The sequence below is a fragment of the Gekko japonicus genome, unplaced genomic scaffold (assembly GCF_001447785.1).
Source record: "Gekko japonicus isolate JY-2015 unplaced genomic scaffold, Gekko_japonicus_V1.1 scaffold351, whole genome shotgun sequence".
Classification (NCBI taxonomy): domain Eukaryota; kingdom Metazoa; phylum Chordata; class Lepidosauria; order Squamata; family Gekkonidae; genus Gekko; species Gekko japonicus.
In genome coordinates, this window is record NW_015172561.1 from 1,124,455 (window position 1) to 1,140,771 (window position 16,317).

Below are 16,317 nucleotides of genomic sequence, written 5' to 3' on the forward strand. Positions count from 1 at the left end.
CTGACTGTTCCCTGGAAGGCCAGATAGTGAAACTGAAGCTCAAATACTTTGGCCACCAAATGAGAAGGGAGCACTCCCTGGAGAAGACCCTGATGCTGGGAAAGACTGAAGGTCAAAGAAGACGGGGACGGCAAAGGATGAGATGGTTAGACAGTGTCATAGACACAGACAAATATCAAGTGGGCTAAACTATGTAGTACCCCAAACAGGAATGGTGGCGTGCCAGCATCTTAGGCGGGTTGGTAAAAATTCCTTTTAGTGGATATGAAGTGGCCATGGAACAACAAGGTTCTGACCTGGACATACCTTTCTCTCAGGAAACAACTATTTACTTATCAATATATTTAGCACTTAACAGCATTAGCAAAACCAATCGGTCCTTGTGGCAAGGCATTTACACTCTGGGCCATACAACACTCACCCATGTCCAGAGGGTGGCCGCTGAGTAGAAGATCACAAGGTTTACAATTCCATAAATGGCCTGAAATTAGTGGAAACAAAGTGAGAAAGAGAACAAAGTTAGAGGCCACCTGGATCTATCTTCATGAAAGTGAGAAATAATACAACTTGGCATTTATACAGTGCTTTCAAACGTTTACAGTGCTTTGCATATGTTATCCCACTAATAACTACGACAGTCTTGTAAGTAGGCCAGCACTCTCATCGGAAGCCAAGAAAAAGTGACTTCCTTAAGGCTACCTAGTTGAATTTATGGCAGAGAGATCTGAATCAGGAATGTCTCAACTTGTAGCTTGGTCTCTTAGCCACCAGTCTATACCAGGTGATAAGAACCAAATAAGAACTTTGAAGTTCCCTGGATTGGAAAAAAAATCTCACATGAATCTAAATGAATAAGACAGACTTCATCTCAAGCCTTTGCACCAGAGACCACTGAGTCAGAAGGGGTGCTTCACTTCGGACGCTTCACTTCATGTGTGCAATGTTAAAAGGTGCTAAGATCCACCAGTGCAGACTTTCTGGCAAAATGTCAGCTATGCTGCCATTGTACGGGGGGGGGGGGAGTCTGTGGAGTGAACATCTTAATATCCTGGAATGTTGGTTTCACTTTTCTTGCCCGGCCTTATCTGTTGCCTGACCTTGATGTTTAGCGCTCTCGCCTCCCTGGGAACCTGTAGTTGTTACTTTAACCACGCAAGGCTTGCACCTCTGATTGGCTTAACTCCATCAGGGGCCCCTGCTTTGAATGCAGTATATCTTCCTCTCTCCCACCAGTTGTGTAGCCTTTACACAGAATGTATGCACAGATGACTACTTCTACTGAACTCAATAAACTTGATCTCTTGGAAGGAATATTGTTGAGCCTGAGTTTGTGGGACTCTGACACAAAGTAAGAAATGACACCCCAGAACACTCTGCAATAACGCAGGGCTTCCAAGGTATGGTATCACTTTGTGAATCCAATGTAGTGCCCTGCTTGCTGGAAGCATTAAATGATGCACCATTTCTGACCTGGCAGAAGCCGTGCAACAATAAAGAGGGTGCCCTGAGGCCTCGGCAATAGCACAGAGCCTGCAGTCCTCCAATACCGGCATCATCTTTCAAATATCATGTTGTTTTCATAATTAAGTCATTCTGTAACAGGAGGCCAGCCCACTGATCTACGCAATATTCTGACATCTGTGGACTGTTATAACTTAGCTATTCCCCTTCTGCATCAATCTGTGCTTTTCACATTTGCTTTCTAACATTCTCTACGAGAAATATTTTTAAATACATTTGTGGACGTATCATACGTTTATGTATCCAATCAGATTTTTACTTGGCGATTTTCAATACAGGAGATACTCTTGATTGTTCCTAAACTCAGGACAGGAAAATTAAAGCCAAAGCTCCTCAAAACAAAAGGTATTTGAGATGGCAGGCCCTTGCTATCAAAAATCTCCCAGCAGGCCACATCAGTTTCATTAAACTCATGCAAGGCACTGCAAACTTACATTTGCTCCTAAGATAATTCGCAGATAGAATTTCAGTGTGTCCTTGTTTTCTTCAAATATTTGCTTTTTACCTTTGGTTCCCACCTTTCCCTTTGGCTGGAAAAAAACAGAGACGAGCAATTAGCACATCCATCCTTTTCTTTAACTGCTTTTAGATCTGCATACATCCAAACTCCACTACTGGCAGACAGAACTTCATTTTTGTTTCCAGGTATAAATGAAGCAAATAAATAAATATACTTTTTTTAAAAACCGCAAATCACATTGTACAAAGTAAACCATGAACAGGTAAATTTGTTTTTCAGTTTGCTGAATTTCTTTTCACCACTATCAGCTAGAGATGTGAAGGCCCAGAAAAAAAACGGAAAAATTCGGGAAAAAAACGGTTTTTTCCCATTTTTTCCCTGAAGATTTTTTGTTTTTTTCCGAAAAATTGGAAAACTTGAAAAAAGAAAAGAAAAAAATGATTATGGAACGTTTTATTTTAACATGATGAATAAAATATTTTAAGACAAGGTGTTCAAATATTTTCCAAATCATTTCTAAAATATATATACATGGTATCAGATTATGTTTTGTGGGGGGGGGGGGGGGGGAAATCATTAAACAAAGAACTGAGCCAGTGTGGTGTTGTGGTTACAGAGTCACTGACAATCTGTCAGGGCAATGATACTGTCCTGAGCTAGCATGGTGTAGGGGGGTTAGACTAGGATTTGGGAGATCCAGGTTCGAGTCTCCACTCTGCCAAGGAAGCTTGCTAGGTGACCTTAAGCTAGCCACCCTCTCTCATCCTAACCTGCCTCAAAGGGCTTATTGTGAGATTAAAATGGAGGACTGGAGAATGATGTAAGCCACTGTGAGTCCCCACTGGGGAGAAAAGCAGGGTATAAATGAAGTAAATAAATAAATATACTTTTAAAAAACCGCAAATCACGTTCTACGAAGCAAACCATGAACAGGTACATCTGTTTTTCAGTTTGCTGATTTTCTTTTCACCACTATCAGCCAAGCCTTGCTGGGCTATTGGATCTTCAAAACGAGCCTGTGATTTGTCAGCAAGGGTTTGAACTTAGATCATCCGTGCCCGGACACAATATTCGGTCCTCTGAACTGCACAGCAGAACCAGCAAATAAACTAAAACTAAGTGACAGCATACCTGAGGCACCACCCCACCAGGGGAGCACAAAGTGGGCATGGGATTTTCTCAGCTGTCTTTACTGACAACATCAAGAACCAGAAGGGCAACTCTTCACTGTTTGTCATCTCTTTGTTCTAGATCTAAATCTCAGTTCTGCCCTGAATTTGCCCAGTGGCCTTAGGTAAACTACTCTCAGCTTCAGTGTCCTTCGTCCACTACCTGCAATAGATAATATCTACCTAGCTACATAACAGGGTTGTTGTAAGGTTTACTAAGACTGTGACACTTAGATTCGAGTCCAGCAGCACCTTAGAGACCAATACGTTTTCACAGTGTAAGCTTTTGAGAGTCGAGGTTTATAAGATTATGCATGGGATAGAGCAGGTCGAGAAAGGAGTACTTTTCTCCCTTTCTCGCAATACAAGAACTCGTGGGCACTCAGTGAAATTGCTGAGCAGTTGGGTTAGAATGGATAGAAGGAAGGACTTCTTCACCCAAAGACTGATTAACACAGAGAATTCACTGCCACAGGAGGTGGTGGCAGCTACAAGCATGGACGGCTTCAAGAGGGAATTGGATAAACATATGGAGCAGAGGTCCATCAGTGGCTATTAGGCATAAGGTATAGATAGGGACTCTGGGACAAGTGATGCTCTGTCTTCTTGGGGGTGGGGCAACAGTGGGAGGGCTTCTAGTGCCCTGGCCCCACTGCTGGACCTCCTTGTGGCCCCCGGTATTTTTGGCCACTGTGTGACAGAGTGTTGGACTGGATGGGCCTTTGGCCTGATCCAACATTGGCTTCTCATATGTTTTTAAAGCTCCCTTCGTCAGACATGAGTAGCAATGGAGATCTTGGAGTCCTTTTATCCTAGTCAGAAGGTCGGAGGGGTGTTGTAAAAGATGCTTGTAAAGGACGCAAAGGTATAATTCATATTGTAGTCAGCAGGGGAAAAATATTCGAGGGCAGAAAATTAGCATCTGTAGCGAGATAAGACTTCTGTGCTTCAGCCCTGGAAGGGTACATTGTTCTGAACCTTGGAATGAACCCAAGTTCAGTACAGCATTCTAACCACTCTCAGGTACAGTATACAATTGCTAAGCAGGTGATGCCAGAAGAGTCCTTAAAGTATGCCATAGAGGTATACAGATCTGTTCTTTCCCTTGGCCTTGGATTAGCACTGGGGGGGGAGGGGATCTAGTGTTGCCTGTCAACCAAGTAGGGAAACCACTTGCCAGCTTATAGTTTCATCAGATATACAAAGTGAATTTTCAGTTAACCAATACATACAGCCAGCACTGTCTTTAGAAGTTTTAAGGATACACTGCAAGGCCCTTTACTCATTAGAGTTTTTCATGATGGCTTCAGGCGGTACAGTGACAGTTAATTATAGCTGCAAACAGAGATCCACAGAGGACCAACTTCACATATCTGAGGAAGTGGGATCCAACCCACAAAACCATAGGCTACAAAAACATACATGCCCTACTGGATCAGACCAGTGATCCATCTTGTCCAGCATCCTGTTTCAAACAGTGGCCAACCAGCTTCCCTGGAGGACCAACAGACAGGGCACAAAGGCCAAGGCCTCCCACCCCATGTTGCCTCATAGGAATGGTATCCAGAAGTTTACTGCCTCTGGATGTGGCATAAATCTGCTAGCCACAAGCCTCCTTTTTTTCTGTTCATTTGCTGTGCATCAGGCTACCTTTAAAGACCGAGACACACTGCCACATACACATAAAACTGCTTTATGCTGAGTCAGACCATCGGTCTCTCAAGATCAGTAGTGCCTGCTGTGACTAGCGGCAGCTCTTCAGGATCTCAGAGGGAAATCTTTTGTCCAGCATCACTGCCTTTTAACTGGAGATGCCGGGGACTGAACTTGGCACCGTATGCAAGCAACACAACTGCTCTACCGCGGCCCAAATGAAACCAAAGTGACAGCTTCCCCGTGAGGGTAGAATCATTCCAAACTATTCCAACAGCAGCTTCACCGGGCAATTATATATTCACATTATTAGACAGTGTCATCGATGCAACGAACATGAAGTTGAGCCAACTTCAGAGGACGGCAGAAGACCGGAAGGCCTGGAGAGAGCTCGTCCATGGGGTCGCGAAGAGTCGGACTCGACTGTGCGACTGAACAACAACAATTATTAACGACACAGGGAGGAAAAGTGACCACAATTCCCCTTCCAGGCCAACACTACACATCCCCGCTCCCCAGCCTAAAGGCCTCGCTTACCGCCATGACAGCTCCACGGCCAGTCCTAAACAGGCAGAACCCCACCACCTCAGCATAGCAAGACTTCCGGCGCAGGTAAAAATGCGTCATCGCGTGGCGCAAGGTACCGTCGCGGAGGACTACAGTTCCCAAAATGCAGCGCACCGTCGTCACATGGGAACGAGAAACTGAGCGGGGGGGGAGACAGAGGGGAGGAGCCGAGCAAAGGGGGGCGTGGCCAAGCCGTTGAGGAGACCGGTCACGGTCGGACTCCGGCGAGGCTGAGCCGCGGGCGGTGATGGAGACGGGGGAATTGCCTGTGGAGGTAGGGGCGCCTAGTAGGGAGAGGAGGGAGGGGGAAGCCCGGTGGAGACCCTGCAGGGGTTGCCCGAATGGGCAGCGCCTCAGAAGGACGCAGATCTCGAGTCGACCCGTGTGCTTGTGTACAGATGTGCCTACAAACACGTGTCATCGGGATTTTGTGTGTGTTTTATTGTGGGAGGGGGGTGTTGCCTGTCTTGAGCCAGGACGAAGAACGGGGTATAAATATTTTGATTAATATATGTGCCCCGTGGGTGACCTCGCGGCGTTTTCTTTTGTCGAACGCAACTTGGCTCTCCTTTCCCAGCTCTCATTTCCTTTTTCCTCCTCTCTCCTCCACCTCGCCCCTCCTTTCACCTCTCCCCCGCCTTTGCCCTTTCAAGTCCCTTGCAAGTGTATCCGATTGAAGCTGTGCGCTCTTAAATCCGGAGTAGGAGCCGGGGGGGGGGGGTTGGTAGGGCTTCCTTTGGGGACACAAAGTAACCATAGTTAGGGATGCAGCATTGTAAATGTTTAGTTCAAACTTTGTATACACACACACACACAAATGCCCCGTACATTTATATCGCCCTTTAAATTTAAAAAAATAATCAAAAAGGGCAGAAAATTTGTTGGCGAGCATCAGAACCAATGGAATCAGTGCGCATCGCTTTCCTCCCGATAGGCAGAATTCTGGGAGTATCTTGGGAGTGACAGATCCCTTTGCCTGCTCTCCTCGGGCGCTTCCTGACTGTCCCAAGGGCGGAGCTGGTCAGTGACACAACAGACAGGCTGCTAACGGAAACAATTAGTTTGGATGCTTAAGAAAAGGCTAGGATGGAAATGCAGGGTGTGCCTTTCCACATGTGTTTTTGTCCCCCCCCATCCCCCCCGATATTTCTACCTTGCCTTCTTGGTCGTATGCAAGGCAGTGACAGTTTCTCTAAAAAGTCCATTTAAAACCTGTTTATGTAGGGCTGGAAGCACCCAAAGTCTGTGTCATGAACTGGAAGTTGCACAATGCTGTACCCCGTCCCTCAATACGTTTTGAGCTAGCCCCCAGCAATTACCCATCTGTATTAAGAAACTATCTGTATGGAAAATCCCAGACTTTTGTCTGAATTAAAGCTTCACTTTTGCCAAAACAGTCTCAGATGTAATTCCAATGCACCCAGTGCCAATAACAAAAGGAAACTGCCTGGGTTTGAGGGGCTAATGAGATTTTGAGCACCTTGCCTGAAAAGGAATCTGAAGACTAGAAAAGATCCTGGTGCAGTGTGTATGAGGCTAGTGTGGGGGCGCAAAGCCCTGCATCCTTATTTAAAGGTATATAGGAACTAATTGGCATAGGGTTACTGTGCTTGAGAGCACCTTGTGCGAGAACACACTTTGGGTTGGACACGATGCTGGGACATCTTGGGAGGAAACGCTCTCCTGCATGAGCCAGTATATGATTTGGGGTGACATAAGCAATGCTCCCTCTAAGCTGTGGAGTCTTGTGAGCAAAAACTCTACTTTGTGAGCTACTGCCATTAAAGTTGTGAGCCAGCTATTTGGCTGCTGCATAAATTAGTTTGCTCTGGAGCCATCCTTCCTGAGCTAGGACAGAAATGTGTGAGCTGGAGGCTCAAAAACTGTGAGCTAACTCACACTAACTCAGCTTAGAGGGAACACTGGACAGAAGTCTTATGGGAAACAGATGCTCAAAGGCAGTTTTTCCTGTAAAAGGAACGGTCACTGAAAAATTGGGTTTGGGGGTGGAGACCCAGTGAGTCGTACTTATCATGTTGTACTAGACCCGGGAAGACCCAGGTTCAAATTCCCACTCCCCATGAGACCCACCCAGTTGCCTTGGGCACTCTCTCTCAGCCTAATGTACCCTCATAGGGTTGTCATGAGGATAAAAATGGAAGAAGGAAAAAATCATGTACCTGAGCTCCTTGGGAGAAGGGGCAAGTTCAAAATATAACTAAATAAAATGTGTTGTGCTTTTAACCTCCATTTCCCCATCCGTCCTCCAAAGAATACAAGTCGTCCATACGGAAGTCTTCAGTTCTTCCATGTTATCCTCACAGCAAGACTGTTGAGGTAGATTAGGTGGGGAGAGAATGGCCAGACCCATTTATTTATATCTTGTTTTTCTGCCCATTTCCTTCCAAAGCAACAAAGGGAAAAAAACAAAAACCAACTGAATTCCACAGCGAACCAGGCTTTGAACCCAGGTCTCCCCAAGCCTAGCCCAACATGACAACTGGCTTCACCTGGTCTAGCCAGTGATTCATGCAGTCAGCTACATTCCTTGGCCTGCATGTACCTGGCGTGATGCAGGGAAACATTTAGATGAACCAACTAGTTTACCTGCACTGTCTCTCCCACAAGCCATCCCTTGAAAACCGATAGCTGCACCCAGGGGTCATTTCGTAGAAAAAGAGGTGCAGGAGCTCATTAGCATAACTCATTAGCATAACCTGTTTGCATATGCCACACCCCCTGACATCACTGGAAGTGTGTCAGAAGGCAACACCCACCGCTCAGGCTCCACTGGACTCTTTTGGATTGCTAGTTATGGGGGGGGGGGGAAACGTGTAGATCTGCCCTCACAGAGGAGGGAGAGCTTGTACCTGAATAAAACTTGGTCTTAAAGGTGCCACTGGACTTTTGGGGCCGGGGGGGCTCTGGAACTTACCTGGCTGCTTCTTGCTCTGACTGAGGGCTGCTGGGAGCAGGGGTGGGGCTTGTTGCATGTGTCCGCCCCCTGGGCTCTTTACTGCCGGAGCTCCGCTCCTGTGCGCTCCTGCGGGAAATGACCCCTGGCTGCACCATCCTGGCACCTTGTGTCTAGATTCCCTGACTTTCAGTGGGAGCCCAATTAGCTGCTGGGTGTGGCAGTCCACCCCAGGACACACACACCCCCATTGAGCCCAAGAGGACTTCCTGTGGATGCCCGGTTCTCTGATGACATTGCCCTACCAGGTTGAAGTGCACGGATACCAAAGTGTTTGAGATAAAGCACACTGTTCCGATTGCTGGTGGCTTGTTAAGAAAAGACAGGATTTGCAGCCATGTCTAGCTGAGTTTCTCTAACTGATGTATAGAAAAGCAAACCCTGGAGGGAGAAACAATAGTCATAAAATGAACTCAGACTTAGTTTCTTTGTTCACTCACACCTGCCGGGGAGGAGGGGTGGCAAGATCTATGAGAACCGTAGCTCACAGATGTTGTTCCTTATGAAGAACTCCCAGTTAATCATTAGCTGCTTTTTATGGTCTACTTAAATAATGTTGCTATACCATACCCACCTTTTGACAAGGATCAGCAATGTCTGGGTTTTTCATTTGGTTTGGACAAAAGGTTTAGGGTTTCCAAATGCACAGCCCTCCCGACCTTGGTACCCAAAGAGGCAATAATAATAAATCTCCTATTTAATTGGGGGAATTAGCTTAATAAATTTACCTGAGGCGGACTATAGGTGCAAATGGTTTTTGGTGACCCTCTAAGTACTGGACAGGAAAAGCTACCAGGTTTTATGAATAGTGTTAAGTGTTGCGAAATTAAGGGTAAATGGGTAAGGGGGAAGTGAGGCTGCTCATTGATGAGAGTAGCCAGTAGTTTCTTGGGAGACTTATTGTCCTAAATTATGCTTCTCTCCGGGGCAAGGAGAGGGTCGTCAGTCAGTCAGCCGCTCTGACTCACCTTCAAAGATATTTTTCCCAAGCTTGTCTCTGGCTGGCATCCATTTTGTGTCACTTTGGGACAGGCAGTGTCTTATATTTATGATTTTTGAGGTGATATTGTATGAAGGGTGTTTCTGCCTCACTAAGCACTAAACTGCCCCCTGTATATTTATGATTTTTGAGGTGATATTGTATGAAGGGTGTTTCTGCCTCACTAAGCACTAAACTGCCGCCTTTTGGAGGAGGGGTCTGACTGCTAACAACCTCCTGAACAATTTCCATCTTCCCAAACTCCAGATGCCAATCACAAGTTGGCATGCTTGACTTTGGTATAGTAAATACTCTTGAGCCAATGTGCCATATGGTGTAGTAGTTACAGCACCGGACCCAGGCTCAGCCCTCCAAGCCGCAGAGTTCACTGGGACCTTGGAAACATTAACCCTCTTTCGTTCCCCCAACTGACATCGCAGGGTTGTTGCTAGGAGAAAATGGAGGACAGGACAACTATACAAGCTACCGTGAGCTCACTGGGAGAAGGGTGGGTTAGAAATGCAAATACATTTGCTTTAGCATTGGACTACAGAATAAACGACAGTTCTAGACTCGCTTTATACAAACCTACCATGGGTGTGCAAAGAGTATGACTCTTCTTGCACACAAGCTACTGCTACAAGCCACATGCCATGCAGATTCCAGTTTCCAGCATTTCACTCACTTTGGAAGACGGACAAAATCTGTCACTCCATTCTCTCATTTCTGTCCACGCAATATCTGCCTCTTAGCAAGCTGCTGGTTGAGCAACATGCTTAGAAACCAATACTTTAAAAAAAGGATTTAAAATTATATTAAATTGAGGTGTCAAAAAGTTACATTGCAATGCTACAAAACGCCTTCTTTAAACCGATGAAGCAGGAGTCCAGTGGCACCTTAAAGTGGAAAGAAAGTTCATTCCAGCATGAGTTTTCATGAGTCATAGATGGTTTAAAATGAAATTTGAGTTTAATGCACATGATCTTGGCTACAATTCTAGTCTCTTCAGATGGAACCTATTACCTCCTGCCAAGCACATCAAATCAGTTTAGTTGTGTGCGTGTGTGTGTTTTAAAGGGGGCAGGGAGATATGAGATGGATTACAAATGTGATGCAGCAGACTGTGTAATCGTTTTAGTACTGGGCAAGTCATCAGTATTCTATCGACCAAGTTGCATGAAGGTTTGCTTTGTGTTCCATAGAACGATAACCGTTCCACCCAGCAACTGCCAACCAGTCATTTCAGAACTGTAACATTCTCCCCCCACCCCAATCTGTAAGCAGGTCTGCAGTCTGGCTCTTCCTTGTCCCCACAGCATTTGCACTACAAAATCGTAAGCTCTCTACTTAGTGGCAAGCAAAGCTGCTTGTGCCCCGACCTGGATAGTCCAGATTAGCCCGATCTCATCAGATCTCAGAAGCTAAGCAGGGTCAGCCCTGTTTAGTATTTGGGTGGGAGACCACCGTGTAACATCAGGGTTGTGACGCAGAGGCGGGCAATGGCAAAGCGCCTCTGAACGTCTCTCATTTGGAAAACCCCATGAAGTCACCAGAAGTCAGCTGTGACTTGATGGCAAACAAAGGAACAAAGCTGCTCAGTTTCCAGAAAAGGAAGAGCTACAGAAAGGGAAATCAGTTGTGGGGGGTGCTTCGAGTTTTCAGATCAACTCACCCTGCTGGGAAGAAAGCGTCAGATTCATTGGTATGGTAAGCCAGGAACCTGTATCGATTTAGCAGAGTGCGCAAACAGGCTACACAACAGCAGTAGCTTCTTTGTCCTGTATGTGCTGGCAAAGTTACAGAGCTACACAGAGCCAATTGTCAGTTTCAGAACTAACAAAGAGTTATTTATTTAGTGAACTCCATTCTAGATAGGATAGATGAGAGACAGGAACTGAATCTGTTCTAACTACCTGGATGGAGGCTGACGGAGGTTGCATCCATGGTGCAAAAAATGGAGAGCAAACGTGCTCCTCCTTTGTGCGCGTGCGTGCAAGAGAAGTGTGAACGGAAGGAAGGAAGCAATTCCCTGAGACTATCAGCCTACACATCAAAGGGACAGAGGCAGAAGAGTAAGCAGGAAGGAAACTCAGTTTGCCTGTCTATCTGTCTGACTCTCTTGTAAACCCTACACACACACACCCCAGGCTGAGACGAAGAGACAGCGTCTGGTGCTTCTCTTCCAACAGAAAGAAGGCCCCTTTGGCAAGGTCTCCATCTTGACGGTCTTTTTTTTCCCCCCTTGACAGGTGATCACTCACATCTTGAACTTCCTGCCTATCCCTGACAGGAAAGAGGCCTCTCTGGTGAACCGAAGCTGGTACTTTGCAGCCCAAGACTCCTTGCGGCAGGTGAACCACCTCTCCCCTCAGTGGCTCGCAAAACCAGGGCCCTGCTGTTTCCCCCACTCTCCCCACACACAATGGTGCCAGTTGCCACCTACAAAACTTGGGGAGGCATCCAGAACGTTGGCATACAAATGGAGGGCATTTGGGATTTTAGGCAGCGCCCTTCTCCCCACTTCCCGTGGCTTCTGACTGTTGGTGGAAGAGAACTGGCTTATACCAGGGGCCAAGATAGACTAAGGGTACAGCAAACTAAAGAGCATAGGCATACGAGAGGTTGCTGCAAAAGTTCAAACACTCAACAAAAAATAGCAAACTTGTCAAAGCACATAATCGCTAATCAATAGCATTTTAATCTTGATTTGTTTCAGTGAATATCAAGAGACCAAAGTCATAAGAACATAAGAACATAAGAGACGCCAATGTTGGATCAGGCCAAAGGCCCATCCAGTCCAACACTCTGTGTCACACAGTGGCCAGAAATACCAGTGCCATCAGGAGGTCCACCAGTGGGGCCAGGACATTAGAAGCCCTCCCACTGTTGACCCCCCCCCCAAGCACCAAGACAGAGCATCACTTGCCCCAGAGCCCCTAGCTATACCTTGTGGCTAATAGCCACTGATGGACCTCTGCTCCATATGCTTATCTAATTCCCTTTTGAAGCCATCCATGCTTGTAGCACCCACCACTTCCTGTGGCAGTGAATTCCATGTGTTAATCACTCTTTGGGTGAAGAAGTACTTCCTTTTATCCGTTCTAACCCGAACGCTCTGCAGTTTCATGGAGTGCCCACGAGTTCTTGTATTGTGAGAAAGGGAGAAAAGTACCTCTTTCTTTACCTGCTCTTTCCCATGCATAATCTTATAAACCTCGATCATGTCACCCCTCAGTCGTCTTTTCTCCAAGCTAAAGAGCCCTAAGCGCTTTAACCTTTCCTCATAGGGAAAGTGTTCCAACCCTTTTATCATTCGAGTTGCCCTTTTCTGCACTTTTTCCAAAGCTATAATATCCTTTTTAAGGTGTGGTGACCAGAACTGCACACAGTATTCCAAATGAGGTCTCACCATTGATTTATATAGGGGCATTATTATATTGGCTGATCTGTTTTCAATACCCTTCCTAATAATCCCCAGCATAGCATTGGCCTTCTTTATTGCAGTCACACACTGTCTCGACATTTTCAGTGAGTTATCCACTACAACTCCAAGATCTCTCTCTTGCTCAGTCTCTGCCAGTTCAGACCCCATCAATGTGTATTTATATTTAGGATTTTTGGCTCCAATGTGCATCACCTTGCACTTGGCCACATTGAACCCCATTTGCCATGTTGACGCCCACTCGCCCATCCTTGACAGATCCCCTTGGAGTGCCTCACAATCCTCACTGGTTTTCACCACCCTGAACAACTTTGTATCATCCGCAAATTTAGCCACTTCACTGCTTACTCCCATCTCCAAATCATTAATGAACAAGTTAAAAAGCAGTGGACCAAGTACTGATCCCTGCGGTACCCCACTGCTTACCACCCTCCACTGAGAAAATTGCCCACCTACACTCACTCTCTGTTTTCTATGAACTAGCCAGTTTTTGATCCATAAAAGGACTTGTCCTTCTATCCCATGATTTTTGAGCTTACTTAGGAGCCTTTGATGAGGAACTTTATCAAAAGCTTTCTGGAAGTCAAGGTAAATAATATCTATTGGATCCCCCTTGTCCACATGTTTGTTCACCCCCTCAAAGAACACTAACAGGTTAGTGAGACAAGATCTTCCCTTACAGAAACCGTGCTGAGTCTGCCTCAATAGGTTTTGTTCATCTATGTGCCTACTAATTCTTTCCTTAATAATGGTTTCCACCAATTTACCCGGTATCGACGTCAGACTGACTGGCCTGTAATTTCCCGGATCTCCTCTGGAACCCTTTTTAAAGATGGGAGTGACATTAGCTACCTTCCAATCCTCAGGAATGGAGGCAGATTTTAAGGAAAGATTACATATCTTTGTCAGGAGATCTACAAGTTCACATTTGAGTTCTTTCAGAACTCTCGGATGTATGCCATCTGGGCCTGGTGATTTTTCAGTTTTTAAGTTGTCTATCAGTTTTAGGACCTCCTCTCTCATCACCTCAATCTGACTCAGGTCTTCCAACACCCCTCCTGAAATCAGTGGTTCTGGAGTGGGCAAGCACTTCTCATCTTCCACAGTGAAGACGGAGGCAAAAAATGCATTTAGCTTCTCAGCCATTTCCCTATCATCCTTCAATACTCCTTTTACCCCTTGGTCGTCCAAGGGCCCCACTGCCTCCCTGGCTGGTTTCCTGTTTCTAATGTATTTGAAGAAAGTTTTATTGTTGGTTTTTACGTTTTTTGCTATATGCTCCTCATATTCCCTTTTTGCCTGCCTGACCTCAGACTTGCATTTTATTTGCCATAGCCTGTGTTCCGTTTTATCAGCCTCACTGTGACTAGCTTTCCACTGCTTAAAGGAATTCTTTTTACTTTTTACAGCCTCCATTACTCTGTTTGTTAACCATGCAGGCTTTTTCCTATACCTGTTTGTGCCTTTCCTAACCTGCGGAATATATATTTTTTGAGCTTCTAGGATCGTAGTTTTAAATAGATCCCAAGCTTCCCCAATTGTTTTGACCCTTTCTACTTTTCCTTTCAGTTTCCTCCCCACGTGTCCCCTCATATCAGAGAAATTACCCCTTTTAAAGTTAAAAATGGTTGTGTGAGTCTTTTTGGCCAATTCTCTATTTGTACAAATGATGAACTCAACAACATTATGATCACTGTTTCCAAGCGGTGCAATCACTTTTACATCTCTCACCAGGTCTTGAGTGTTACTTAGGACCAAATCAAGGATCGCCTCTCCCCTGGTAGGTTCCGTGACCATCTGCTCCATAGCACAGTCATTTAGAGTGTCTAGAAACTCAATCTCTTTTTCCCGACTAGAACACATATTGACCCAATCAATGTGTGGGTAGTTAAAATCACCTATTATTACACAGTGTTTTTGTCTAGTTGCTATCTTTAAGGCATTCATCATTTTATAATCCTCCTCTATCTTTTGATCTGGTGGGCGATAACAAACTCCCAGTGTTAAGTTTCCTTTTGGCCCCCCTATTTCAACCCATAGAACTTCCAGAAGCGAATCCAATTCATTTAGCCTCTCAATCTTTCTAGACTTTATACCCTTTATACCTTTCAGTGAATATCAAGTGACCAAAGTCCCATCAAGATGCAAGAAAACGGCAACAGGACGAACATTCAAGGATGGTTTTCCATAACTCTTACATTCAACAAATGTTTCCGGACTGTCTTATGGTGCAATTGATGTGAAGAAGAACACTGGAAAATTGATGTTTGACAAAGACACACGTCGAAACGAGCAGTCAAAACTCGAGAAAGTTCGTCCTGTTGCTGTTTTCTTGCATCTTGATGGGACTTTGGTCACTTGATACTCACTGAAACAAATCAAGATTAAAATGTTATTGATTAGCAATTATGTGCTTTGACAAGTTTGCTATTTTTTGTTAAGTGTTTATACCAGGGGCCCCCAACGTGTGTCTCCGGGTACTGCTTTTTCTGCTGCTTTTTCTGCTGCTTTTTCTGGTGCCCACCAAGTATTTTTAGAAAGTGGAAGAGGCCAGGTGGGGTTCTTGACCAGCAAGGCTTCCAACTGGCCACTGGAGACTTTATTGGGTCTGCAGATTTTTTAAAAAAACTTTGCTTTGGCAGCAGCTGCCACCAGTGTTCCCTCTAAGCTCAGCTAGTGTGAGCTAGCTCACAGTTTTTTAGACTCACAGTTTTTTCGCCTTAGGAAGGATGGCTCCAGAGCAAAGTAATTAATGCAGTAGCCAAATTGGTCGCCCACAACTTTAATGCCGGTAGCTCACAAAGTAGAATCTTTGCTCACAAGACTCCACAGCTTAGAGGGAGCATTGGCTGCCACCACAGCCCAAGGATCTTGGCTGTGTGACTGGAAGGCAAGCCATTTTGTGGCAAGCTCCACCTCACGCGGCAGCCATTTTGTGGCTGTACCCACTACACTGCTGCGTCAGGCTTCCAAAGATGCCCACGGGCTAAAAAAGGCCGGGGAGCCCTGGTTGATACCATTCGGAGGATAAAACCCCCAATTTCTTCCAGGCCAGACTTAATTAAAAAAAAGTCTCATACATCAAAATAGGAATCAAACCTACGTGCAGGGCCATCAAGCACGAGGGCTGCAGGCAACAAATGCCCGAGAGCCATGTATGGGGAGCATATGTCATAAATAGACCTACACTAATGTTGCCTTGTGTAAAGTGCTGTTCTTGTGTACTAGTTTTTTCCTACCTACGGCTTGGGGGAGCATTTAATGATAATGCTGCGTCCTCGGTGGGCAGCAGCGGATTAAATCTTAAGACAGGCTCCTCTACCTCTTGCAAGCTCTCTCATCTCTCTCTCTCTCTAAGGATGCCTCACTAGAGGATCATAACGGGCAAGCTCTTTCGCTCTGTGGCTACTGAATGCACGTCGTTAACACAGCTTATGTCTGTCCTGCCCTTACTCTAAAGAGCTTGGGACAGTAGGTTTTTTTTGGGGGGGGGGTTGGAATTACCGCTTTAACGTCATAACAGTCCTTTGAGGCAGTTTAAATGGCAAAAGT

General features: G+C 45.6%; 2 protein-coding genes across 2 annotated transcripts in view; one reads left to right on the forward strand and one right to left on the reverse strand.

The window, feature by feature from the left end:
• TMEM208 (transmembrane protein 208) overlaps positions 1–5,403 on the reverse strand; it is a 10,240-nt gene extending 4,837 nt beyond the window's left edge. The window contains exons 1-3 of the mRNA XM_015421226.1: positions 5,341–5,403; positions 1,956–2,051; positions 422–481 (exon numbers count right to left, since the gene is read on the reverse strand). Coding sequence (XP_015276712.1) covers positions 422–481; positions 1,956–2,051; positions 5,341–5,346 — 162 coding nt within the window. The 5' untranslated portion in view covers positions 5,347–5,403. The remainder of the gene's footprint in view (positions 1–421; positions 482–1,955; positions 2,052–5,340) is intronic.
• Positions 5,404–5,576: 173 nt separating this feature from the next.
• Positions 5,577–16,317, forward strand: part of LRRC29 (leucine rich repeat containing 29) — a 22,053-nt gene continuing 11,312 nt past the window's right edge. The window contains exons 1-2 of the mRNA XM_015421228.1: positions 5,577–5,644; positions 11,573–11,674. Coding sequence (XP_015276714.1) covers positions 5,618–5,644; positions 11,573–11,674 — 129 coding nt within the window. The 5' untranslated portion in view covers positions 5,577–5,617. The remainder of the gene's footprint in view (positions 5,645–11,572; positions 11,675–16,317) is intronic.